The following is a 26,463-nucleotide window of genomic DNA, read 5'->3' as shown; positions in this document are numbered from 1 at the left end:
CTTGTAATCTTTAAGGACTGGGGAGTTTTTCAGGATAAAAAAGAAACTGAATGGAACTAAGCACAGGCAAAATCCTAGAGGAAAACCTGGTTCGGTCTGCTTTCCACCAGACACTGGGAGATTAATTCACCTTTCAGCAGGACAATAACCTAAAACACAAAGTTAAATCTACACCGAATTTGTTTACCAAGAAGAATGTACATTTTCCTGAGTGACCGAGTTACACTTTTGACTAAAATCTACTTGAAAATATATGGCAAGACCTGAAAATGGTAGTCTGGCAATGATCAACAATGAATTTGACAGAGCTTCAAGAATTTTGAAACAAATAAACTGCAAATTATGCACAATCCAGGTGTGGAAAGCTCTTAGAGACCTACCCAGATAGACTCACATCTGTAATTACTGCCAAAGATGATTCTAACATGGATTGATTTTTTTATTTATTTTATACAAATGTTAGAATTTTTCTTCCACTTTTACAGAATATTTTGTGTAGATCATTGACAAATGTAAATTTATATTAACCCTATATATTTTTTTAACAACAAACAAGGGGTATGAATACTTTCGGAAGGCACAGTAGCTCTATGGCAGAGGCGGGGAGTCCTAAATTATATACTGTAGTATTATACCTATAACATGTCTGCAGAGAAAACCTACAGTTGTAGGCATTGTGGAGAAAATACCTTTCTTATGAAAAAAATGTATATATTCATTTAGTAGACAAGCAAATTAGAAAGTTAAAAAGCGACCAATACAGAGAATCCATTTTGATCAACAACCTATACATGCTAACCCCCCCCTTAAAAGATTTAGATGCACTATTGTAAAGTGGTTGTTCCACTGGATATTATAGGTGAATGCACCAATTTGTAAGTCGCTCTGGATAAGAGCGTCTGCTAAATGACTAAAATGTAAATGTAATTAGGCGGTGTCAGAGGAAGGCCCCCCCAAAAAATAGTCAAAGACTCCAGTCACCCAAGTCATAGACTGTTCTCTCTGCTACCCCACGGCAAGCGGTACCGGAGAGCCAAGTCTAGGTCCAAAAGGCTTCTCAACAGCTTCTATCCCCAAGTCATAAGACTGCTGAACAATTAATCAAATGGCCGCCCGGACTATTTACATTGACACCCCCCCCCCCCTTTGTTATTACACTGCTGCTACTCTCTGTTTATCTGTGCATTGTCTCTTTACAAATTACCTCGACTAACCTGTACCCCCGCACATTAACTCGGTACCGGTACCCCCCTGTATATACTGTAGCATCATTATTGTTATGCAATTATCTTGTGTTACTTTTTTATTTGATTTTACTTTAGTTTATTTAGTCAATATTTTCTTAACTCTATTTCTTCAACTGCATTGTTGGTTAAGGGATTGTAAGCATTTCAATACCTGTTGTATTCGGCACATGTGACAAATCAAATGTGATTTGATTTGAAATCCTCAATAGCCAATAGAAGGGGAGGATGGATGGAATTAAGTTTCTGATTGGCTTATTATCCAGAATATCATTGATTGACAGAATTATCCCTGTGAGCATAGGTGACCTCACGGTGACGCAATGCCTCTAAGCCAGCGGTTGGTCAAATAGAAGTCAATATGAAGCAGAGAACCAAATCATATTCAGTCCATAATCTAGCAGTCAACACGACGCCGGTGAGTAATAAAAGCAATAAAGCCAGTTATATTTTAACAGTAGGCATAAACGTCGCGTCGCTTACAAATATAAACCAGTTAAACAGAGACAACATAAAGCCATAGAATATTACATTAGTCAAATGAATAAAATAAACAAAACAAAAATACATATTAAAAAGACTACACATAAGACCTGTTAAGAGGCGAACTCTGAGTCTTACCTTGAAGGCGTACTTGCGGCTGATGTGGTCCTCAGGCTCCACGGCTGAGATGACATAGCTAGGCAGAGGAATACTACCCAGGACTGACTCCTCCCTGCTGTCTGTTAGGGGAGGGGGGAAGAAAGAAAGAGAGACAAGACAGGAGAGACAAGACAGGAGAGAGAAAGAGAGAAAGAGATAGAAAATCGAGAGGAAGAAAAGAGAGAAAGAAAAGAGCTCAACCACAGTAAAATCACAGTGCATCTGAGAAGAGCGGAACACAACCATGAAGCATCACGGCCCAATAAATGACATGGTACTAAACAGGCCTATAGATGGAGTGCAAACAGTACAGACATCTACCATAAAAGCAATTAGTACCCTAAAAATTCAAATCTCTCCTGGACAACTTTTGAGCCTTAACATTCTCCTACAGCAATGAAGGTGTACATTTGGAAGTTTGGAACAAACTTTATATTTGACAAATTAGCCTTCTTGGCTAATATAAAAGAAACATAAAAGCAAACCAAAAATAATAGAGAATGAAAAATGGTTTGATAATGATTACAGAAATCTAAGAAAGTCATTGAGAAATATATCTAAACGAAAACACAGAGAACCAGACAACAAAAATATACACCTTCAATATGGGGAAACACTGAAGCAATACAAACACACCCTAAGAACAAAAAATGAACAGCACATTAGAAATCAGCTGGATGGAATTAAGGAATCCGTAGAATCACACCACTTCTGGGAGAACTGGGATAAATTAAATAAATTGGCTATCCAATATGGTGATATGTGAAGAAATCACTTTGCAAACCTCTACAGCAATATAACAAAGAGCCCATAACAACAATATATACAAGAAAAAATGACAAATAAGAATCCTGTGGATACCTCAATTACAGAACAATAATTAACTGAACACTCTCCAACCCAAAAAGGCCTGTGGTGCGGACGGTATATTAAATGAAATGATCAAATATACAGACCACAAATTCAAATTGGCCAAACTCTTTAAAATTATCCTCACTGCAGGTATTTTCCCTGATATTTGGAACAAAGGATTGATCACACCAATCTATAAAAATGGAGACAAATTTGATCCAAATAATTTGAGGAATTTGCGTTAACAGCAAATTCTCTGCAGTATCATAAATAGCAGACTATTTAATTCCCTTGATGAACACAACGTCCTGAGCAGAAACCAGATTGGATTTCTAACAAATTACCTCGACAGACCACATTTACACCCGCCACACTCTAATTGACAAAGTAGACCAAAACAAAGGCAAAATCTACTTATTTTTCAGCACAAAGGTCTTTTTTTTATAAACTAATACAAAGTGGTATCGGAGGGAAATCATAGGATGCTATTAAATCAAATGTACACTACAAATCAAATGTGTGGTTCAAATTGGCAACACGCAAACAGACGTCTTCTCTCAGAGACGTGGAGTGAAGCAGGGCTGCTCAATAAGTCCAACACTATTTAACATCTACATTAATGAATTGGCAAAAAAAACAGTAGAAGAATCTGCAGCACCTGGTCTCACCCTACCCGACGCTGAAATCCAGCGTCTGCTGTACGCAGGTGACCTGGTGCTGCTGTCTGCCGCTAAGGAGGGGTTACAGCAGCATCTAGATCATCTGCACAAGTTCTGTTAGACCTCAGTTAACCTAAAAAAAAATATATATATATATATATATATATATATATATATATATATATATATATATTTTTTTAGGTTAACTGAGGTCTAACAGAACCTGTTTTATATATATATAAAAATCAGGATGACAAATATAAATTCTATTTGGACACAGTTCTATTAGAACACACCAAAAAAAAACGACACATATCTAGGACTAAATATCAGCGACACTGGTAGCTTTCACAGGTAAGCTTTCACAGCTGAGAGACAAAGGAAGAAAAGCATTCTATGCTTTAAAATAGAACCAATTGCTCTAAAGGGTAGCGAAGTATGGGGTCCACTCTCCAATAATGAATTCAACAAATGGGACAAATCCAATCAAAATACTGCATGCTGAGTTTTTGTAAGACTGTATTGCACGTGCAAAGAAAAACTCCAGAAATAACACATGTAAGAGCAGAATTGGGCCAATCCCCCCCCCCCCCCCCCCACCTCCTTATTCGAATAGAAAAAACAGCCATCAAATTTGACAACCGTCTAAAAACAAGTGACCCCAAAACATTTCATCACACAACCCTACAATGTCAAGAGAAGAGTTCCGTCAGTCAGCTGGTTCTGAGGCTCAGTTCACTAACCCAAACCAACCCCATAGAGTCTCAGGACAGAACTCAGAAAATCTCACTCAACCAAATCATCACAAAGCAAAAATGAAAAATATATCACCCATTGAAAAGACACCACAAAAAAAAATTCAAGAAAGCTTCAATGCTATTTGGCTCTAAACAGACAGTAACATGGTGGCAGACTATCTGACCACTGTGACTGATAGAAGAATTGAGGAAAACACTGACTTGCTACAGACTCCGTGAGAACAGTCTGGCTATAGAGACCGGTCGTCACAGGAAAACCTGGCTGCCCAGAGAGGACAGGCTGTGCTCACTCTGCTCCAGGGGAGAGGAAGAGAGCGAGCTGCATTTCCTATTCCACTGTGACAAATACTCAGACCTAAGAGAATCTTTCCCAAAATGATCATTCGGTACAAAGAATTTGAAACTATAAAATCGAATCCAATATTTATTGAGTGAAAAGGCAAAACGTGCAGCTTTGGCCACAACCTGAGGAGTAGCCAGTGAAAAGTGCAACGTCAATAATATTTCCCATTTAGTTTTGTTTAGGCTTTCACGCCACGTCATGTTGAGACTGGTCTACTACTTGCTTTAATGTAATGTATTTCCATTCATATTGTTGTCGTAGTTGCTGTTAATTGAAAACCCATTTCCACAACTGCTACTATTATTGATGCCTTATTGCTGTTGGTCCCACCATTTTTTTGTTATATGTCTACTTTGACAATGCAAGTCATTTAACTTGCCATGTCAAGAACGTCTACTGAATTGAGAGAGAGAGCGATAGATAGACAGAGGAGAAACAGAGATATATAGAGAGAGGGGGCTGGGAGAGAGATGTCACTGTCACGACCCACTAATCATTTAGGATAGTAAAAAAAACTCCCCTCCCCCGACACCCATGTGGCAGTACTCTGCCAAACCACTAACCCCCCCCCCCCCCTTACCCAAACTGGCACTACACTGCCACTCCACTAAATCACTCTCCGCCCATCCAGTTGGCATTGGCCGGGTTCATAACACAGGCCGTCCTCTGCCCGGTTTGGCATCAGTATCATTCCACTGTGTGCTACCTTCTGACTCTAGAGCCTGGTCATATCTTAATTAGCTCACACCGCTATATATAAAAAAGGGACAACTCTCATGGGGGGGAGTGTTTCCACCGCTGCACATTGTGACAGAGTGACAGAATGTGTGTGTGTGTGTGTGTGTGTGTGTGTGTAGTGAATTGGAATGTTTGGTTGATAAGCGAAGGCGGGGGGGGGGGGGGGGGGGGGGGGGGGGGGGGGGGGGGGGTCTGGATTAAAGAGTAATTGGTTAAAAATAAATTCAAGGAGCTTTGGAGGAGAAATTCTCCACACGGGGCCTCGTCCTTTTATCTGCCCACACACATACACACCTTAACGCAGTGAAATGAACAGATGAATAGAGCGAGAAACAGGGAAAGAGACGAGATGGAGTAAAATGGGAGTAGGATGAAGAGAGAGGGGAGAGAGAGAAAGATGGAGGAAGAGGGTGAGAGAGCGGGGGAAGGAGTAAAAGTGAAAGAGAGTAAGTGTGAGAGAGAGGGGGTTAGACAGCAAGAGAGTGAGTGACACAGGGAAAGATAGTGAAGGCGAGAGAAAAATGAAGAGCGAGACCTCGGGATACACATCAGATTAACCACTGATTAAACCTCTGGCTCCCTCATCAACTCCAGACATTCTGGTTCCAATCTCTTATATAACGCTCTCCTAACCCTCTCCTAACGTTAGGGCAACATTGAGAACGGTTCACATGTGGGACAGTGGCTGGGGATCAGGAGAGGCCCGTGTCCCAAATGCCACCCTATTCTCGGAGTAGTGCACTACTTCTCCTGTATAGTTCACTACTTTTGACCACAAGCATAGCACTAAACAGGGCACAGAGTGCCATTTGGGACTCAACCATAGACTACCAGGGGTCTGGGAATGATGAGCGCTCGTTGGCGTCGCCAAGAACAAACGCGGTGAGATTAAACCAAAGTAAAAAAGTGTAACGAGTATCCGTGTGGTTTATTTCCAGGCTCGTTCGGCAAACCCTTTCACTCACACGGCCCAGCCAAGATCCCAGATCGCCGTCTAGTCTCGAGAAAGGCCCTTTATGAACCTTTGACTATAAATAGCTTCCGTTATGCTCCAATTTGGCCTCTCTTCTATCTCAGCCAATAGGACATGTTGATCTGATTTGAACACATCCTCATCATCATCATCATCCCAGTTTTGCTCTGTACTGGAAGTAGTCCATCTTGAAAACTTTACCGCTGACTTACACATTTTTTTTTGGGGGGGGGGGGATGTATTAACAGTGGACAAAAATAACAAAACTGTCCTACGCTCACATCTTGGTGCCAGGTCAGCGGCAGAGGAAACAGGCCTATGAAGTCATTAAGTCTACACTTATAGCACGAAAATACCACATCACATCTCCCCTAGAGCGCACGCACGCACACACACACACAAAAACCATCTCACCTTTATAGTAGAACAGGCAGTAGTCAGCCAGCACAAACCACTTCCTCTTCCAAAGCCTCATGCCAGAGCGGTCCTGCAAAAGAAAGCGAGGGAGAAGTCAGGCCTACACTCCTTTATTGGCCCCGCGATGCCTGCCATCGCTTTTCAAACACACTTGCAGCCAGGGGAATGATGAAAGATAGAAGGGAAAAACGCACTTCAAAACAGATCATCACACACATGCGTGCGCACACGCCACACACAGTAATTAAGTGCTGCCTGCTTGAATCTTTTCCCTGGTAGGAAGAGCGTGTTCATGTCCTCATTGTCATGATAGGCAGTTTGTTTTGGAGGAAACTCGTTTGGTGTTTGAATAGCGTTCCCTCAGAAGTGAGTATGTGCGCGTGAGTGTGTGTGGGGTGCGTGAGTGCCTGAGAGAGAGAGCGCGACAGAGAGAGCGCATGTTTTTCTGTGTGGGTGTTTGTGTGTTTCCACCGATAATTCGTGTCTGTCAGTTAAAGATAATTGCATTGTGCTTCTCTTTTCTCTTAGAGTTTTATAAATGTGACAGTGCTGGCTTTTCCGAGTTCCAGCGAGGGCAAAGTCACATCTATCTACCTGGCAGACAAACAGGGCTCAAAGGTCAACCATGGAGCTCATTAAGACACTGGCTGCATCCCAAATGGTACACACCATTTCTTATTTGGTGCCCTACCTGTGACCAGCTCAAGTAAAAAGTAGTGCACTGTATATGGAATAGGGTGTCATTTGGGACTGTGTACAAAAAAAACCGTATACAATATGTTTCATACACCCAGCTACCAGTTTATCCAATCATGTTGTCCTACAGACACCTATCAACCAATGAGCTCTATCCTATGAGTCTCTGTGTGTCTCTACGGTCTATCACCGCCATTGGCTTGCTTGTCCCACTATCAGCCAATCAGTATTCTCCTATAGACAACTATCAACCAATGAGCTCTATCCTGTTTTTGAAAAGCAACCCAATGCATGTCCATGTGATGTGTCTATGACCTCTGCCATGGCAGCCTATGTAAGTACTTCCCAAACATCTCCTCGGGGGTTGGGAAACGCTGATAGACAGTGTGTGTGCGCACGCTCGCTCGTTTCAAGTCTCATTAGCCGTATGTGCCTCGAGCGTGTTGGTATGCATACGTGTGTGTGTGTGTGTGTGTGTGTGTGTGTGTGTGTGTGTGTGTGTGTGTGTGTGTGTGTGTGTGTGTGTGTGTGTGCTCATTTCAAGTTTCATTAGTCGTATTAGGTGTGTGTGCCTTTGTACGTGTAGGTACGCATACGTTTGTGCGTGTATGTGTTGTGTGCGCGCTCCCGTGTTGCTTACCTGTTTGTAGAGCCATCCTCTCACCACCACAGGGACGTTGGGATTCCGCTTGATGGACTGCTCTCGCTTCCCAAAACTGTGCACCCTCCCACTGGACCTGGAGCCCTATAGGACACACACACATCCAGCATAGTGGTTAGTTATTTCAACTTTGACCTCACCAGCCCCTTACAATTTAGCTTCTACTGTTCTATCCTCAATTTCAAAATCATACTTGAAACAAGGGACACAGATCGATTGATTTCATTGACTAGACAACTAAAAAAAGTGCACACGGCCATGACAGTACACGACTGTCTCTGGTAGGCGAGTTGGAATACGTAGCATGATACAAACGAAGAAATGCCGTTTGCTCGTAAAGTTCGATTTCACGTCACACATTTTACAGTATGTTCTGATTGGTTGACCCAATCCAATCACATTAAAGTTGAATTTTTAAGCAAGCACAAGATTTGTGAAAATTTGTGACAATAGTTTACCATCAGACAAACTCTCACCCACACAAATAACAAGTGAAGGAAAAAAAATGACTCCCATGAGTTTTATAGTAATACACCTCGGGAGGAACCATTGAGGGGGGTGGTGGGGTGGGTGAGCCCATTGTTCTTCTGACTAACCAGGAGGTGAGAGTTCAACTAGGTCTGACATGGCCGTTAGGGCCCATTAGCTGCTGGTAACGGTCTACAGCGGTAGTGATCATGAGCATATAGTTACAGCTGATGAGGTTATAGAGGTAGCCTGTAAACGATCAAAATAAGTGACACACTCCATGGGTCTGACCCTGAGGAAGGCACAGTGATGCCGAAACGTTGGTAAACACCAATTCAATTGCTGGGAGTTTATACATGGAGTGTGCGACTTTCTTTAATTTGATCGTTTAAAGTTTATTCGCCGTTAGTCAGCACCTCCACCCAAACTATTTCCTGGGTGTGCGCCAGCTCATGTTTTTTTATGTTATAGAGGGAGCCGTCAACAGGACAGCTCGTAGAGGCTGAATGATGCCCTCCGGGTTGTTTGTGTCTGTGTGATCCCCTCCGTTGGTGAAGATCGATTCGACGGCCATTAGTGAGACACAGCTGCTGGGTAAGGGCCATGAATCAACCACGCATGCGCCGCACACACACAAGTGCAAGGTTGATACCAACATACAGACAATACATTCATGGAAACACGCAGACACACACATACACACCACACGCTGGGGCTGTCCCTGACTTTAAAAAAAATCTTGGTCGACAGAGTCATCCTATTCTTTCGATCAATCGACGGGTTGAAATGTTTAAAAACATATTTTTCCATATATAGACAGACACACGCTTGATTGAAATGCATTCCAGGTGACTACCTCGTGAAGCTGGTTGAGAGAATGCCAAGAGTGTGCAACGCTGTCATCAAGGCAAAGGGTGGCTACTTTGAAGAATCTCAAATAAAAAAAAGCGATTGATTTGTTTAACACTTTTTTGGTTACTACATGATTCCATCTGTGTTATTTCACAGTTTTGATGTCTTCACTACTATTCTACAATGTAGAAAATAGTAAAAATAAAGACAAACCCTTGAATGAATAGGTGTCCAAACTTATGACTGGTACCGTATGTGGATGATTTATAGAGCCAGGCACATTTAACAGTTAGGCGATTGAAAATAGACCTAATTTCCTCTCTCCTCAATTTTCTTAGACAATTAGGCTAAGGCAAGGGCTGTTTCCTTGTCTCTGCTGCTGCTGCCTTCGCTGCATTGTTCTCAACCCCAACACGCTGGTTAACTTCGCTATTATGCACATAGCAACATAGGGAAAGGCGCCATATTCTACGGCGCACTGAAGATTGTTTCAGAACCGCGGACAGCAACCGTGTCCAACGCGGGAGAAGGCGCATTTGTTATAAAGTAATATTAGATTTATTAGTGTTGTACCATTATTTTTGGGGATAAAAATATCCATATACAATTTCAGTATCACGTCTTAGAGTGATGGACTGTGCCATCCCCTTGGCCTCCGCGATGGATTAGTCCACTGACACAGGTGCGAATCAGACAGCTGTCTTGTGCGCCATGAAAAAAATAAAACATCTAAAATAGTGACCGCTCGACTAAAGAGATCTCGGTCGACCAAATAGGGTGAGCCCTATCACACGCACCAGCTACAAGTCATACAAGTACACACACACACACACACACACACACACACACACACACACACACACACACACTAATGGAATGTGCCACATTCAAATATAGTCTGGGTCCATCTGTTGATGGTGTGGATGTGATTTACCTCAGTGGAGCTGTGTATGCATGCATCCCTATGACCTGAATTATAACGTACTGCTCAGTGCTGTAATGAGCCATTGAAGAAAAGGGAGCGAAGCTTATCATTTATGCAGCATGGACCGGATACGACGGGGGGGGGGCCGTCATTGACCGACACCTCTGACGTCAGCGCTTGACGTCATGTGGTCGCGCTCCGTCCCCTCGCTGAACTGCAACACTCGTCATCCCAGTACCTTAATTGCAGCGTTAAACGAGCGTATCAACATCCCAAATCACCTCGCAAAGCCCCACTCAACTCCCCTGGCAGGTCAGTGATGTGACGTGAGGCAAGCTGTGTGTGTGTGTGTGTGTGTGTGTGTATAAAGTGCACTATAGGCCGTGACGTATCCTGTACCCTACACACACAACTACCTCCCACACACACACAACACCTCCCACACACACACACACACACACACACACACACACACACACACACACACACACACACACACACACACACAGACTCCCATCACTTCCATCCCAAACCTGAGCAGGGCGTTAGAGCTGAGGGGTTTGGTTTAACTGGCAAGGTGTGACGGCTACAAGTGCTTTAGCGGTGTTGTCGGAAGCTCGGGGGCGCTGACGCTACAGCTGGTGGGAAGGAGAAAATAAAGTGTCTAATTACACGATTATAAAAACCACTGCTGATCAAGCGTGGAAGGTAGACACAAAACGGCAGAAGAGCTGTCCCAACAGATTCCCTTGTCTACGTACTTTAATATAGTCTATTTTAAGTCCGGTTAAACTCGTGGAAATATGGGAGTGATATTAGTGCCAACAGAAATGTAATTTGATGGCACTTACTGTATATCACACCATACAAAAGGGTCTCTAATGTAAGATTCAGCTTTTGTCAGTGAAAGGCTATAGACAGCGCATTTGGAAAGTATTCAAACTCCATTTTTTCCACATTTTCTTATGTTACAGCCTTATTCTAAAATGTATATAAAAAAAACTCAATCTACACACAATACCGCATAACGACAAAACAAAAACTGGGTTTGATTTTTTTTTATACATTTATTTAAAACAAAATTAAAAAAAACTTTACTCAGTACTTTGTTGAAGCACCTTTGGCAGGAATTACAGCCTCGAGTTTTCTTAGGTATGACGCTACAAGCTTGGCACACCTGTATTTGGGGCGTTTCTCCCATTCTTCTCTGCAGATCCTCTCAAGCTCTTTCAGGTTGGATGGGGAGCGTCGCTGCACAGCTACTTTCAGGTCTCGCCAGAAGAGGTTGGATCGGGTTCAAGTCCGGGCTCTGCCTGGGCCACTCAAGGACATTCAGAGACTTGTCCCAAAGCCACTCTTGCGTAGTCTTGGCTGTGTACTTAGGGTCCTTGTCCTGTTGGAAGGTGAACCTTTGTCCCAGTGAGGTCCTGAGCGCTCTGCAGCAGGTTTTCATCAAGGATCTCGCTGTACTTTGCTCTGTTCATCTTTCCCTCGATCCTGACTAGTCGCCCAGTCCCTGCCGCTGAAAAACATCCCCACAGCATGATGCTGCCACCACCATGCTTCAACGTAGGGATGGTGCCAGGTTTCCTCCAGAAGTGACGCTTTGCATTCAGGCCAAAGAGTTCAATCTTGGTTTCATCAGACCAGAGAATCTTGTTTCTCATGGTCTGCGAGTCCTTCAGGTACCTTTTGGTAAACTCCAAGAGGGCTGTCATGTGCCTTTTACTGAGGAGTGGCTTCCGTCTGGCCATAAAGGCCTGATTGGTGGAGTGCTGCAGAGATGGTTGTCCTTCTGGAAGGTTTTCCCATCTCCACAGAGGAACTCTAAAGCTCTGTCAGAGTGACCATGAGGTTCTTGGTCACCTCCTTGACCAAGGCCCTTCTCCTTCGATTGCACAGTTTGGCAAGGTCTCCAGCTCTAGAAAGTCTTGGTGGTTCCAAACTTTTTCCATTTAAGAATGATGGAGGCCACTTGGGGAGAGTCAATGCTGCAGAAATGTTTTGGTACCATTCTCCAGATCTGTGTTGCGACACAATCCTGTCTCGGAGCTCTACGGACAATACCTTCAACCTCATGGCTTGGTTTTTGCTCTGACATGTACTGTCAAGTGTGGAACCTTATATAGACAGGTGTGTGCCTTACCAAATCATGTCCAATCAATTGAATTTATCAAAGCTGGATTCCAATCAAATTGTAGAAACATCTCAAGGATGATCAATGGAAACAGGATGTACCTGAGCTCAATTTCGAGTCTTATAGCAAAGGGTCTGAAGACTTATGTAAATAAGGTATTTGTGTTTTAATACATTTGCAAAAATGTCTTAACCTGTTTTCGCTTCATCATTATGGGGTATTGTGTGTAGATTAATGAGATTATATATATATATATTTTAAAATACATTTTAGAATAAGGCTGTAATGTAACAAAATGGGGGGGACAAGGAAGGGGTCTGAATACTTTTCCAAATGCACAGTACACGCCACATACTCTTTACAGTCTGTATTTGTCTGCAATTTACTATGTGGTGACAATACCTTCACACTGCCTGGAAGAGTTTGAAGAGAAGACATCTCTTTGACAAAGACTTCAAATAAGGCAACAGAATCTGGAACCGTCTGGCACAGACATATTGGTGCTTATTTTCAGGAATGCCGACGAAACAAAAAGTGTAACCTGTTCTGGCTCACCAATTTGTTGTTGTTGTTGTTGTTGTTTTCTTAATGTCGTAACAGCACACACAGAGGAAAAGCATGAATCATGCTTCTGGAAACTGATGCAGCGGTTTAGTGCTGATGTTCATCAGTAAAGTGATCCCTTATGGAGGGAAGGGATGGGGAATGGGTGGGATCACCTGGGTTGCATCCCAAAAGGCACCCTATCCTCTATATAGTGCACTACTTTTGTACTGCGCTATAAAGGGAATAGGATTACGGTGGTGAAAAGCTGTGGTCTCTCGTCATGGTAACTGATGAGCCCCAGTGTGATGGATGCCCGATCCTCTCCCTGTGTGCCACATTCAATCATAGTCTGGCTCCACCTGTTGATGGGGTGGACATGATTTACCTCTGTTTAGTGGTGTGTGTGTGTGTGTGCCTAAGAAAGAGAAGCAGTGTGTGTGTGTGTGTGTGTGTGTGTGTGTGTGTGTGTGTGCTCTCCCATCCTCTGCCAAAGAGAGGGAGATATGGAGCAAAGGAGAGAGAGCGAGACAGAGCGAGAGAAAGGAATGAGAGAGAGCCCATTTCATGCTAATGCTACAGTAGCCTGTTCTCTTGGCTTTACGCAAAAGCCTTGAAGGAACATGGGGAAGTAATGCCACTAAGACCAGTCTTCAAAGTGAAAGTTAGGTAGTTAATCGCCTTTCAAGTTATAAATGGGGCAGGGGGGGAGTATCAGGTGTACCCCACCTGCGGCTTGAAATGGGCTTGACTGTTAGACCGGGGTCACAATAGAGCCTGGAGAGAAGGCCCGGAGATTGTTATGTTGAGCCACACACACACACACACAACTTGTCATTCGTCATATACCTGACACACAAACGGGCACACATTTTACACTTGACACACACAAAACGCACACACACACAAACTCTTGCCCTGTCACATTCACCCTCAACCTACACAATTCCATAAACACACAGGCGCAGTCCACGTCGAATTCCGTCAGATCCACACGTCTAACTTTCCCCCTCTGGAGTCTGCGACATTAATTAAACCAGCCTCCTATGGGCAGACAGAAGCCCCCCTCCTCTCCACTCAAACCCCCTGTCCACTGTCTGGTGGCTTTTAATGGGGTCTTGGTCACAGGTGTGTGAGAGCAGCCCCCCTAGCCATTCATCATCACCTAATGCCAGTCGTTAATGACTTTTCCCTATATATAGTCCCTGACCGATAAATCGGTTGAGCAATATTGTCGGCAGATATTAGCCATTCACAGAAATATTTGTAATCGGTCTTTATGCCACAGATAAAGAGCCGATATTATATCCAGTGTCGGTCAAAAGTTTGGACACACCTACTCATTCAAGGGCTTTTCTTTATTTTTACTATTTTATACATTGTAGAATAATACCAAAGACACCAAAACTATGAAATAACACATATGGAATCTTGAAATAACCAAAAAAAAGTGTTAAACAAATCAAAATATATTTGAGATTCTTCAAAGTAGCCACCCTTTGCCTTGACAGCTTTGCACACTCTTGGCATTCTCTCAACCAGCTTCATGAGGTAGTCACCTGGAATGCATTTCAATTAACAGGTGTGCCTTGCTAAAAATTAATTTGTGGAATTTCTTTCCTTCTTAATGTGTTTTAGCCAATCAGTTGTGTTGTGACAAGGTAGGGGTGGTATACAGAAGATAGCCCTATTTGGTAAAAGACCAAGTCCATATTATGACAAGAACAGCTCAAATAAGCAAAGAGAAAAAACAGTCCATCATTACTTTAAGACATGAAGGTCAATCAATAGGGAAAATTTCAAGAACTTTGAAAGTTTCTTCATGTGCTGTCGCAAAAACGATCAAGCGCTATGATGAAACTGACTCATGAGAACCGCCACAAGAACGGAGGACCCAGAGGTACCTCTGCTGCAGAGGATAAGTTAATTTGAGTTAACAGCCTCAGAAATTGCAGCCCAAATAAACGCTTCACAGAGTTCAAGTAACAGACACATCAACATCAACTGTTCAGAGGAGACTGCGTGAATTAGGCCTTCATGGTCGAATTGCTGCAAAGAAACTACTACTAAAAGACACCAATAAGAAGAAGAGACTTGCCAAGAAGCACGAGCCATGGACATTAGACTGGTGGGAATCTGTCCTTTGGTCTGATGATTCCAAATTTGAGATTTTTGGTTCCAACCGCCGTGTCTTTGTGAGACGCAGAGTAGGTGAACGGATGATCTCCGCATGTGTGGTTCCTACTGTGAAGCATGGAGGAGGAGGTGTGCTGGTGACACTGTCGGTGATTTATTTAGAATTGAAGGCACAATTAACCAGCATGGCTACCACAGCATTCTGCAGCGATATGCCACCCCATCTGGTTTGCGCACCTCCAGGCTGTGTAAGGGCTATTTGACCAAGAAGGGGAGTGATGGAGTGCTGCATCAGATGACCTGGCCTCCACAAATCACCCAACCTCAACCCAATTGAGATGGTTTGGGATGAGGATTGGGATGAGGAAAAGCAGCCAACAAGTGCTCAGCATATGTGGGAACTCCTCGAGGACGGTTGGAAAAGCATTCCAGGTGAAGCTGGTTGAGAGAATGCCAAGCATGTGCAAATATGTCAAGGCAAAGGGTGGCGACTGAAAAATCTAAAATATATTTTGATATCTTTAACACTTTTTTTACTACATGATTCCATATGTGTTATTTCTTGGTTGGGATGTCTTCTTAATTATTCTACAATGTAGAAAATTGTTAAAAAAAAAATATATATATATATATATATATATATATATATATATATATATATATATATATATATATATATATATAACACTGGATTGAGTAGGTGTGTTCAAACTTTTGACTTGTACTGTACATAGAATAAACAAATACGCATCCTCATTTGTGGTCTTTTTTTTTAAAAGTTCAATGGTTTCCTGAAGAGGGCGCTCTACGAGCTGCTGGTGGAACATTATTCAGCCCTAGGTCACAACGTGAGAGAGTAGGCATTGTGGTTTGATGGTGAGTAGCTTGCCACAGCCAGCTTATTTTTATCCACTGCCATACAGTAGATACACATCTTTAAGTTGTACCTAAACAGTTGTACCTAAAAAGTTGTTTAAGTTGGACCTAAAAAGGTAAACTAAACTAGTTTTACTGCCATAGTTATAGAGTATATACAGTTGAAGTCGGAAGTTTACATACACCTTAGCCAAATACATTTAAACTCAGTTTTTCACAATTCCTGACATTTAATCCTAGTAAAAATTCTGTCTTAGGTCAGTTAGGATCACCACTTTATTTTAAGAGACTCCGTTCTTTACTGTGCGGCGCCAGTCAAGTTCAAATAGACTAAACCATCCCATTGTCTGTCACGTCACGATGTCGTCACCATCAACAACGGCAGTCAATGATCGTCGATAGGCAATGCTATCGTAATATATACGGGACACATGGTATACGTCGTCCAGCGAAATGCTTACTTACGGGTTCCTTCTTGACAATGCTACAATAAGAAATAATTAAAGACAAGTAAATGGCTCAGTAGAATACATTTTTTTAGCATAGGTATAATACAGGAAGGCCAGGACAGAAACTGAAACAGAAACGCTCCGTATCGTTCGTGCTTCAAAAAGATAACGTCATTTCAAAACGTCATGTCAAATTGAAGAGGATTGGGAGAGAATAAATCAATAAGGTTTTGGGACTGACCTTTGACCCCGAGGTGGTGTCCACGGTGGAGGTGGTGACGGCGGTGGAAGCCTCGCTGATGGTGCTGGAGGGCCGCAGGTCGGCTTGCTGGGGGTTTGACATGCGGCCACCGGGCCTGGTGAGAAACAGAGACAGCAGCACAGGGTCACACAGAGCAGACATGACCGGGTGTGTGTGTGTACACAGAGTGTCATTGCGACACCCGGTAGAGGATGCGACTCCACACACACACACACACACACACACACACACACACACACACACACACACACACACACACACACACACACACACACACACACACACACACACACACACACACACACACACACGACTCCGTAGACTGAGCACACACCCTGGAGGCCAAGGACAGAATGGTGTTCTGTGGAGATGAGCCCTTTTGTCTGAACTTTCACCGGAACAGCTCTCTTTCAAGCCTCAGGGCCCATGTTCCTAACGTGTGCCGATATCTAGGATCAGTTTCACCTTTTAGGTCATAATGAATAAGATTACATGGACAGGAGGGGACCTGATCTTAAAATCAGCACCCCTACTCTGAGATGCTTTATGAACACAGGCCCAGCTTTGCAATCCTTGCGCTCAATATCAATAAATATATGGGCATGCCTAATAATGTATCATTATTACTAAAAGTCAGAGCACAGGTTGACTTCATCAGAAAGCAATCAATCTAAAAGGCTCTTCATTGTCCTCTCTGACTGTGTGGACAGGTGTGGAAGTTCAATTGAAGTCGAAAGTATAAATTGCCGCTCCCAACACAAAAGGTTACCCACGGGGCAGTGCAATTCATCAAACTCTGCAAATCTAGTTCACGCTATGATTTAATATTTTCCCAGTATTTTTACAAAGGTTCCATGCTGAGAATAAATACCTTTTCTCCCGGGTATCCGGTATTTCCCAACAAAACCGGAAGTATCAATCAAAAGCATTACAAAGCAAATAAATATGTCTGGATTTAATTAGAGCTTTGATCAGCATGAAAATTCAAACCTGATACTACCTGAGCCTAATGAGCCGTATATTAAATACATTTTATGAGCCCTACATTAATGAAATTGAAATGGGCCCAAGCCCAAAAAAGCCCTTATCCAATACATAGTGCATTCGGAAAGTATTCAGACCCTTCCACTTTTTCCACATTTTGTTACATTACCGCCTTATTCTAAAATTGATTAAACATGTTTTTTCAGCAATCTGCACACAGTACCCCATAATAAATAAGTGAAAACAGGTTAGTAGCCATTTTTGGGAATTTATACAAAAATATCTGAAGTTCACAAACATACACCCTAAACAAATACATTTAAACTCAGTTTTTCACAATTCCTGACACATCGTCAAAGTTTTAATGACTCCAACCTAACAGTTGAAGTTGGAAGTTTACATGCACTTAGGTTGGAGTCATTAAAACTCGTTTTTCAACCACTCCACAAATTTCTTGTTAACAAACTATAGTTTTGGCAAGTCGGTTAGGACATCTACTTTGTGCATAACACAAGTAATTTTTCCAACAATTGTTTACAGACAGATTATTTCACTTATAATTCACTGTATCACAATTCCAGTGGTTCAGAAGTTTACATACACTAAGTTGACTGGGCCTTTAAACAGCTTGGAAAATTCCAGAAAATTATGTCATGGCTTTAGAAGCTTCTGTTAGGCTAATTGACATAATTTGAGTCAATTGGAGGTGTACCTGTGGATGTATTTCAAGGCCTACCTTCAAACCCAGTGCCTCTTTGCTTGACATCATGGGAAAATCTAAAGAAATCAGCCAAGACCCCAGAAAAAAAATTGTAGACCTCCACAAGTCTGGTTCATCCTTGGGAGCAATTTCCAAACACCTGAAGGTACCACGTTCATCTGTACAAAACAATAGTACGCAGGTATACACACCATGGGAGCACGCAGTCGTCATACTGCTCAGGAAGGAGACGCGTTCTGTCTCCTGGAGATGAACGTACTTTGGTGCAAAAAGTGCAAATCAATCCCAAAACAACAGCAAAAGGACCCTGTGAAGATACTGGAGGAAACGGGTACAAAAGCATCTATATCCACAGAACCTGAAAGGCCGCTCAGCAAGGAAGAAGCCACTGCTCCAAAACCGCCATAAAAACCGGTTTGCAACTGCACATGGGACAAAGATCGTACTTTTTGGAGAAATGTCCTCTGGTCTGATGAAACAAAAATAGAATTGTTTGGCCATAATGACCATTGTTATGTTTGGAGGAAAAAGGGGGAGGCTTGCAAGCCGAAGAACACCATCCCAACCGTGAAGCACGGGGGTGGCAGCATCATGTTGTGGGGGTGCTTTGCTGCAGGAGGGACTGGTGCACATCACAAAATAGATAGCATCATGAGGAAAAATGATGTTGATATATTGAAGCAACATCTCAAGACATCAGTCAGGAAGTTAAAGCTTGGTTGTAAATGGGTCATCCAAATGGACAATGACCCCAAGCATACTTCCAAAGTTGTGGCAAAATGGCTTAAGGACAACAAAGTCAAGGTATTGGAGTGGCCATCACAAAGCCCTGACTTCAATCCTATAGAAAATTTGTGGGCAGAACTGAAAGTGTGTGTGAGCAAGGAGGCCTACAAACCTGACTCCGTTACACTAGCTCTGTCAAGAGGAATGGGCCAAAATTCACCCAGCTTATTGTGGGAAGCTTGTGGAAGGCTACCTGAAATGTTTGACCCAAGTTAAACAATTTAAAGGCAATGCTACCCCATACTATTTGAGTAAACTTCTGACCCACTGGGAATGTGATGAAAGAAATAAAAGCTGAACTAAATCATTTTCTCTACTATTATTCTGACATTTCACATTCTTAAAATAAAGTGGTGATCCTAACTGACCTAAGACAGATAATTTTTACTAGGATTAAATGTTAGGAATTGTGAAAAACTGAGATTAAATGGGGAGAAGGGCCTTGGTCAGGGAGGTGACCAAGAACCTGATTGACAGAGCTCCAACATCTTTCTCCCTCTCTTGCCCACGCTGTACTGTGAGATTTACATTGTGTGAATAGGAAATGAGCTCCAAGTGATTCCAGTGTTGGCTGACCATGTCTGTGTCCAGCCATTGTTAATGTGATTTGTCGCTCTGTCCATTCCAGAGCGCAGTAGTAGCTGTCGGATGTTCGAGGGCAGGAATACATGAGGGTGCACTGCTGTGGATTTGTGTGTGTGTGCGCGTCTGTGCATGCTCCAAGGATTAATAGGTAATTCGGCTAGATCTCTATAGTGGAGTGTTTCAGAGCACAGCACACACACATCGTTTCTCAATAAAGAAACTAAATCACAAGGATTTCCAGATATGTGACCGACCGGCTCGATCTTTTGCAGCAAAATTTGAAATTGTGTTTTTTTACATTGGATAAAAGTAGACTCAGAGCTAGAAAATGATATATCATAATTCTGCTTTGAACGTTGATAAACCTTTGCGAAAATGTCCTTTGCATGTTTTGATACACCTACTGGAGAGCTCTTCTTTGTCTACACCCATTCAGCATCGTTCACACCCTCTTAAGCCTTAGCCCCACCCATCTCTTTAAGGATTCACATGTGAGGTCATGTACTAAACAACCAAAGATTTCAAGACTAAAGGCTGGTGTATACTACAGGTATGTTCGTAAATTTCATCTGGAGTGCCAGATTGTGCTCAGAGTGTGCTCTGGGCGTTCATAAACTCAGAGCGTTGTCAGATTGTCCGTTTGGAAGTTCAGAGCGTTTCGCTCTTGGAGCGTTCAGAGCGCACCCTGGACGCTCTGGCCGAGAAGTAGGGTTGATCTGAGCGTTCTGACCTTACAACAGTAGTCAAGCACCCACGCTAACTGGCTAAGGTTGGCTAGCTACTTCCAGACACAAATGAGAGAACAGCTCACTCTGACCATTTTACTCGCCCTAGCAGAGCTGGTTAGGCTGTTTTTATGCATTGGTGACTGTAATTGTACTGCTGCAACAATTTAATTATGCTTTTCTGACAACGTTTCCTGACACCGGCCATATTCAACGGGTGTTGAGCGTTCGCAAATTTGTCAGTTATTCTGCACTCTGGCACACTCAGAAGAGAGTGCTCTGAAATCGGAGTAGATAGCCAGAGCGATATGATATTTACCAGCTACATCTATCAACAGTTGTCGTAGTGACATCATGAACATTCTATTGAAATGGTTACTTGCATAGTAGAGTCTTTTAGACATGTAGCTAAATAGCTAGCTAAACAATGAACCATATTCCCAACTCATAACCTTACTACCCTGCATGAATCTTCAGGCAGCTAACCAACCAGGTTCAATGTTAGCTAGTTAATATTAGGCTATAACTAGCAAAGCAAATGGCTCTGGGATACAAATAATATTACTACACAGATCATTCACGTAACATTAGCTAGCTAGCTAACAGTACACTAACTTGAAATAAAAACGACTTTCTGACAAAATAAAAAATGAGTAATATCTGAAAATGTAGCTAGCTAGATTATCTTACCCGTATACATGGATGGACGCTTCTCCCTCTCTGTCACGGATGCCATGGTTGCCCTTAGTTTGACGATGTCATCCGGAGACAGGCGTTTTCTGTTCTCTTTTCGACTCCCTCTGCATTTTGCAATCAAACACCAGAATTTTATCCATCTCCTTAGCTATCATAGTCTAATTCCACTGATTTCAAAACTCGGTCCCCCAGAAAGTGGAGAGCAACACTTCTGCAGCTCTACTACATAATATCTTTCAAAAAAGCGGCATTAGAAAGGATTACCTACACATACTGACCAGCTCATGTTATAGACAGACGCACAGACACTCCTCTGGGGTTTCTCTCATAGGATATGGATAGAGCGAACTCATCTGTCAGGAAGTGATGCGAGGTTGTGGGCGGCTAGCTAACTAGGCCATCACCTGAGAGAAATCATCATCTCCTCCCATAATGCACTGCGCTCTGGGCCCCTATCCACAAAGCGTCTTTGAGTAGGAGTGCTGATCTAGAATCGGTCCATACAATCTTATTCATTATGACCTAAAAGGCAAAACTATTATAGCTTAGCCTTAGATCAGTGGTATTCATAAGAATATATATATTTTTTTGATAAGAGATCAAAATACAACGAATTGAAAATTGTGTTTATGTAAAAATCTAAATGTACCCATTTTAAGGTTGTGTCATTAGATTTGAGGTGGGGTTGTGTGAGGTCGCCAGAAATTCTTTGAGGGAAAAAATGGCGATACCAGAAATTATGGCGGGAAAAAATGGGGCCCCCGCTAAAACAGTTTGAATACCACTGCCTTAGATGAACTATCAGCAAAACCTTTGAAGCTACTAAAACTAGAGGATAAGTGTTAACTAAAGGCTCAATCAATAATAGTGACTGAACTGGAGGCAAAACAAATCAAATAAAAAATGAAAATACGACTTCATTATCCGATGTAAAACAGAAACTAATATAAATCACTCAAACTAAACCTACAAATGCACAAGGAGACCCACATAACCCTTCATTTCCATAAACACAAGAAACAAAGTCAAATCTTTACATCTGCACACACAGAATTCCTCAGCGCTTCGCTGTACAGAAACCTGGTAACGCAGATCTCGTCTCTCCATCTCTGACTCAGACATTTACTTTGTCGTCATGAGAGGGGAAGAAAACACTTAAGGGGTGCATCCCCAACGGCACCCTAGTGCACTACTTTTGAGCAGAGCCCTAACCTTAACCCTAACCCTATGGAGTCTGGTCAAAAGTAGTGCCATAGGGAATAGGGTGCCATTTGGGACACAGCCAAAGACTGGCACTTACGAAGGGCATTCTGCCAGGCAATCTAGGCAGCGACAGCCAGCTTTTCAGCACATTGGTTATTATCATCACTCTGGGCCTCCTGAGAGTTGTCACCCTGGAATAAGGGCCTTGAAGGGATGTTCTTTCCCACAAGTTTTAGCTTATTTTCAACTTTCCTAAGGTGTTGTCATTTCCTACAAAACCTTTTTTGAATTCGTTAGCTGGTTATTTAGCAAAGTCCAGAATGACTAGTGGAAACGACAGTTACCAGGGTGCATTTCAAATATAGAAAATGATAACCAGCTATAAAGGGCCTTGGCTTTGGCTCTCATTGCCGCCTCCCTTCAGGGGCAGACTGACGTGCAGCGAGGAGAAAAGCCCTGTGGTCACGTTTGTAGTGTAGTGCACCCAAATAGGCGACGTCAATACGACAGACAGTGGCAATTTTAGTAGTTTAGGGGAAGGTATAGAAGGAACATCACATTAAAAGGAGACAACAAACTGCTTCAAAATGCCTCTTTGGTTCTGGAGTATTACAATATCGCCACATAAAAGTCATCCACGACCCCATTCCTGATCTATCCAGAGAGCAAGCGTGAGTATAAATACTCAGCGTGAGGCCTTGTGGAGGTGGAAACATGCTCTTTGCTCTCTCTCCCCATTCCCTGTCTGCCTGTGGTCCAGGTGCTTGAAATCCACCCTGTTGCTGCCATGGCGACAGTCAACAAAAGCATTGCCCTGCCCGGCGGGTCAGCGATCCCTCTTGTGAGCGAGTCATCACATTGCTAGCGTAGCTTTGCCCATCATCACCAGATACCACAGCAATGAGGGGAGAGAGAGCAAGAGCAGTTAAGAATCAGCAAATAACTGTTTGAGATACAGAGAGAGGGGTAATAGACTGATTCAAAGAAAGAGAAGAGAGAGAAGAAGTTGCAAGCAGACAGACAAGCAGACAGACAAGCAGACAGACAGACAGACAGACAGACAGACAGACAGACAGACAGACAGACAGACAGACAGACAGACAGACAGACAGACAGACAGACAGACAGACAGACAGACAGACAGACAGACAGACAGACAGACAGACAGACAGACAGACAGACAGACAGACAGACAGACAGACAGACAGACAGACAGACAGACAGACAGACAGACAGACAGACAGACAGACAGACAGACAGACAGACAGACAGACAGACAGACAGACAGACAGACAGACAGACAGACAGACAGACAGACAGACAGACAGACAGACAGACAGACAGACAGACAGACAGACAGACAGACAGACAGACAGACAGACAGACAGACAGACAGACAGACAGACAGACAGACAGACAGACAGACAGACAGACAGACAGACAGACAGACAGACAGACAGACAGACAGACAGACAGACAGACAGACAGACAGACAGACAGACAGACAGACAGACAGACAGACAGACAGACAGACAGACAGACAGACAGACAGACAGACAGACAGACAGACAGACAGACAGACAGACAGACTGACTGACTGACTGACTGACTGACTGACTGACTGACTGACTGACTGACTGACTGACTGACAGACAGGACACCGACGCGAGACGCCAATCCAGCCTGATATAAAAATAAGAGGCGAAAACGTGTGGCCTCTTATAAGGTGTGACGCCTAGACACTTTAGCCACTCCTGGGTCTGAGAGGCCCAGCCAGTCTCCCTTTAGACGCCAATCTCTCCAAGGCAATATTATAAGACCTAAGATGAGGTTTCAACTCGGCTTTGATGGTGATCTGTTAGAGGCACCACCTATCAAAGCAGTGCTGGAACAAGAATATGTGATCTAAAGACTATACCAGGCGTCTGAGCCCGGAGGTCAAGATCCCTGCTGGTTTTCTGTTCTTCTACCTGATGATTAATTGCACACACCTGGCGTCCCAGGTCTAAATCAGTCCTTGATTAGAGGGGAGGATTTAAAAATCAGCAGGGGAACTGGCTTCGAGGTCCAGATTTGAATGTCTTATGTGAAGTAATTTGCACTTCATCAGCAGTCTCGAAATAAGCCTAAAATGTTGTGGGTCTGTGCGATCATCTTTTGGTAGTACCGATTCGGACCCCCCTTTGCCTCCAGAACAGCCTGAATTACTCGGGGCAAGGAAACGTTGCTCAATTGGTATCAAGGGACTTAACGTTTGCCAGGAAAACATTCCCCACACCATTACACCAACGCTACCAGCCTGTACCGTTGACACCAGGCAGGACGGGGCCTTGGGCTCATGCTGCTTACGCCAAATCCAGACTGCCATCAGCATGACACAACAGGAAATGGGATTCGGTGGACCAGGCAATGTTTTTCCAATCCTCAATTGTCCAGTGTTGGTGATTGCGTGCCCACTGGAGCGCTTCTTCTTATTTTTAGCTGATAGGAGTGGAACCCGGTGTGGGCGTTTGCTGCAATAGCACATACGTGACAAGGACCGACGAGTTGTATGTCCCGAGATGCTGTTCAGCACACCACTGTTGTACTGCGCCATTGTTTGCTGGCCCGCCTATTAGCTTGCATGATTCTTCCCATTCTTCTTCGACCTCTCATCAACGAGCTGTTTTCACCCACAGGACTACTGCTGACTGGATGTTTTTTGTTTGTCGCACCATTCTCGGTAAACCCTAGACACTGTTGTGCGTGAAAAGCCCAGTAGGCCGGCTGTTTCTGAGATACTGGAACTGGCGCGCTTGGCAACGACGATCATACCACACTCAAAGTCGCTTAGGTAACTCGTTTTGCCCATTCTTACGTTCAATTGAACAGTCCCTGAATGCCTCGATGCCTGTCTGCCGGCTTTATATGCAGTAGCAAGATACGGCCACAGTCTTATCTTAAATAGCTACTATTTTTATTTCTCAAATGGTAATTGAAGCTCGCCTCCCATTCGTCATTCAAGTGCATAGGCAACGGTAGGGAAGGCTATCAGCTTGTCACCCACCACTTCGCAATGTGAGCTGGAGGCAGTACGCATTTTGAAAACATATACTGTGCTTAATTATTTGAAACCTGAACGTTTTACTTCATATTGATTCGAAGTAGCCTACACAAAATCCGACATTAGAAATGTGGAGGCAATTATTTTATAAAGACTTCCTCGTATGCCATTGAAACCAGAATTTCTCTCCTGTTCCATTGGTTTTCACATCAACTTTCTTTCGTTGTCCAGGAGCCAAAGGAACAGTTCTAGTCATATTAGCAACCCATCTTAGTTGTTGCATCTTTAAAGTCCCCCTCTTTCTAACAGAGATTTTCATCTCTGTCACCTGCTATCAGGTGCGCCGTTTAGAATGGCGTTTCCCCGCAAATTACATTTTTGCAAATGTTTGAAAATGTTGTTTTATTGGCTGCTTCATTACACGAGTTGCATGTTCTGTTAAGGTGAATTACCATAATCTAAAATGTGATATGTCATTCTGAGCACCGTGGGTGGTCGCCCTAATGGGTTGTGCACCCAATGTATATAGGTCCAGTACATTTCTGAAATGGCCGGCAAATTAAAATCTTCCCGGTCACATTGTCCGGCGCCACATTTTCCTGACGGAAACCCTGGACTAGTCCTAGTATAGAACAAGACAGAGCTCTATGTGGTAGTTTGACCTACTTTTGTTGAATGCACTGATTGTAAAATCGCTCACCAAACTACAGGTTTGGCTACAGGTTTGGCTAGTGCTAGGCTACATTGTATCCCACAATTCTCATGGCTGCGGCATTATAGCTCGCCTAGTTCCCCCGAAACATTTTCAAGGCTGCAGCTGTACTAAGACTCATTACACAACGCACCCACCAACACACACACCTCTGGCCTGTTCCTCTGTATGCAGTACTAGAGGGTGTGCATGCTGAGTGGCCGTGACACATTATCTGCGCGGCTCAAATAGGCCTCCACGCCCACATACTGGAGCCGTTAATGAGACGGATCCATCAGAACATAGCAGGGGAATGTGCTCTCCTGTTCTCTGCCAGACACAGAAGGAGAGGGCAAGAGTGAGATAGATCCCAGAGAGGGAGAAAGAGGGAACGAGAG

The 26,463-nt window shown here is 43.2% G+C and overlaps 1 protein-coding gene across 12 annotated transcripts in view; it reads right to left on the bottom strand.

Moving 5' to 3' along the window:
* Nucleotides 1–26,463, bottom strand: part of LOC106561057 (pleckstrin homology domain-containing family A member 7) — a 173,953-nt gene that overhangs the window by 48,475 nt on the left and 99,015 nt on the right. For all 12 annotated transcript variants that reach the window (XM_014124646.3, XM_014124645.3, XM_014124644.3 and 9 more), the window contains 4 exons: nt 16,611–16,725; nt 7,963–8,067; nt 6,624–6,696; nt 1,866–1,966 (listed from right to left, as the gene is read on the bottom strand). In XM_014124646.3, the coding sequence (XP_013980121.1) occupies nt 1,866–1,966; nt 6,624–6,696; nt 7,963–8,067; nt 16,611–16,725 (394 nt within the window). The remainder of the gene's footprint in view (nt 1–1,865; nt 1,967–6,623; nt 6,697–7,962; nt 8,068–16,610; nt 16,726–26,463) is intronic.

Source organism: Salmo salar, chromosome 10, assembly GCF_965601325.2.
Source record: "Salmo salar chromosome 10, fSalSal1, whole genome shotgun sequence".
In the NCBI taxonomy this organism is placed as follows: domain Eukaryota; kingdom Metazoa; phylum Chordata; class Actinopteri; order Salmoniformes; family Salmonidae; genus Salmo; species Salmo salar.
Note: the sequence above shows the minus strand (reverse complement) of the source record. Positions and strands in the feature narration are given on the sequence as shown.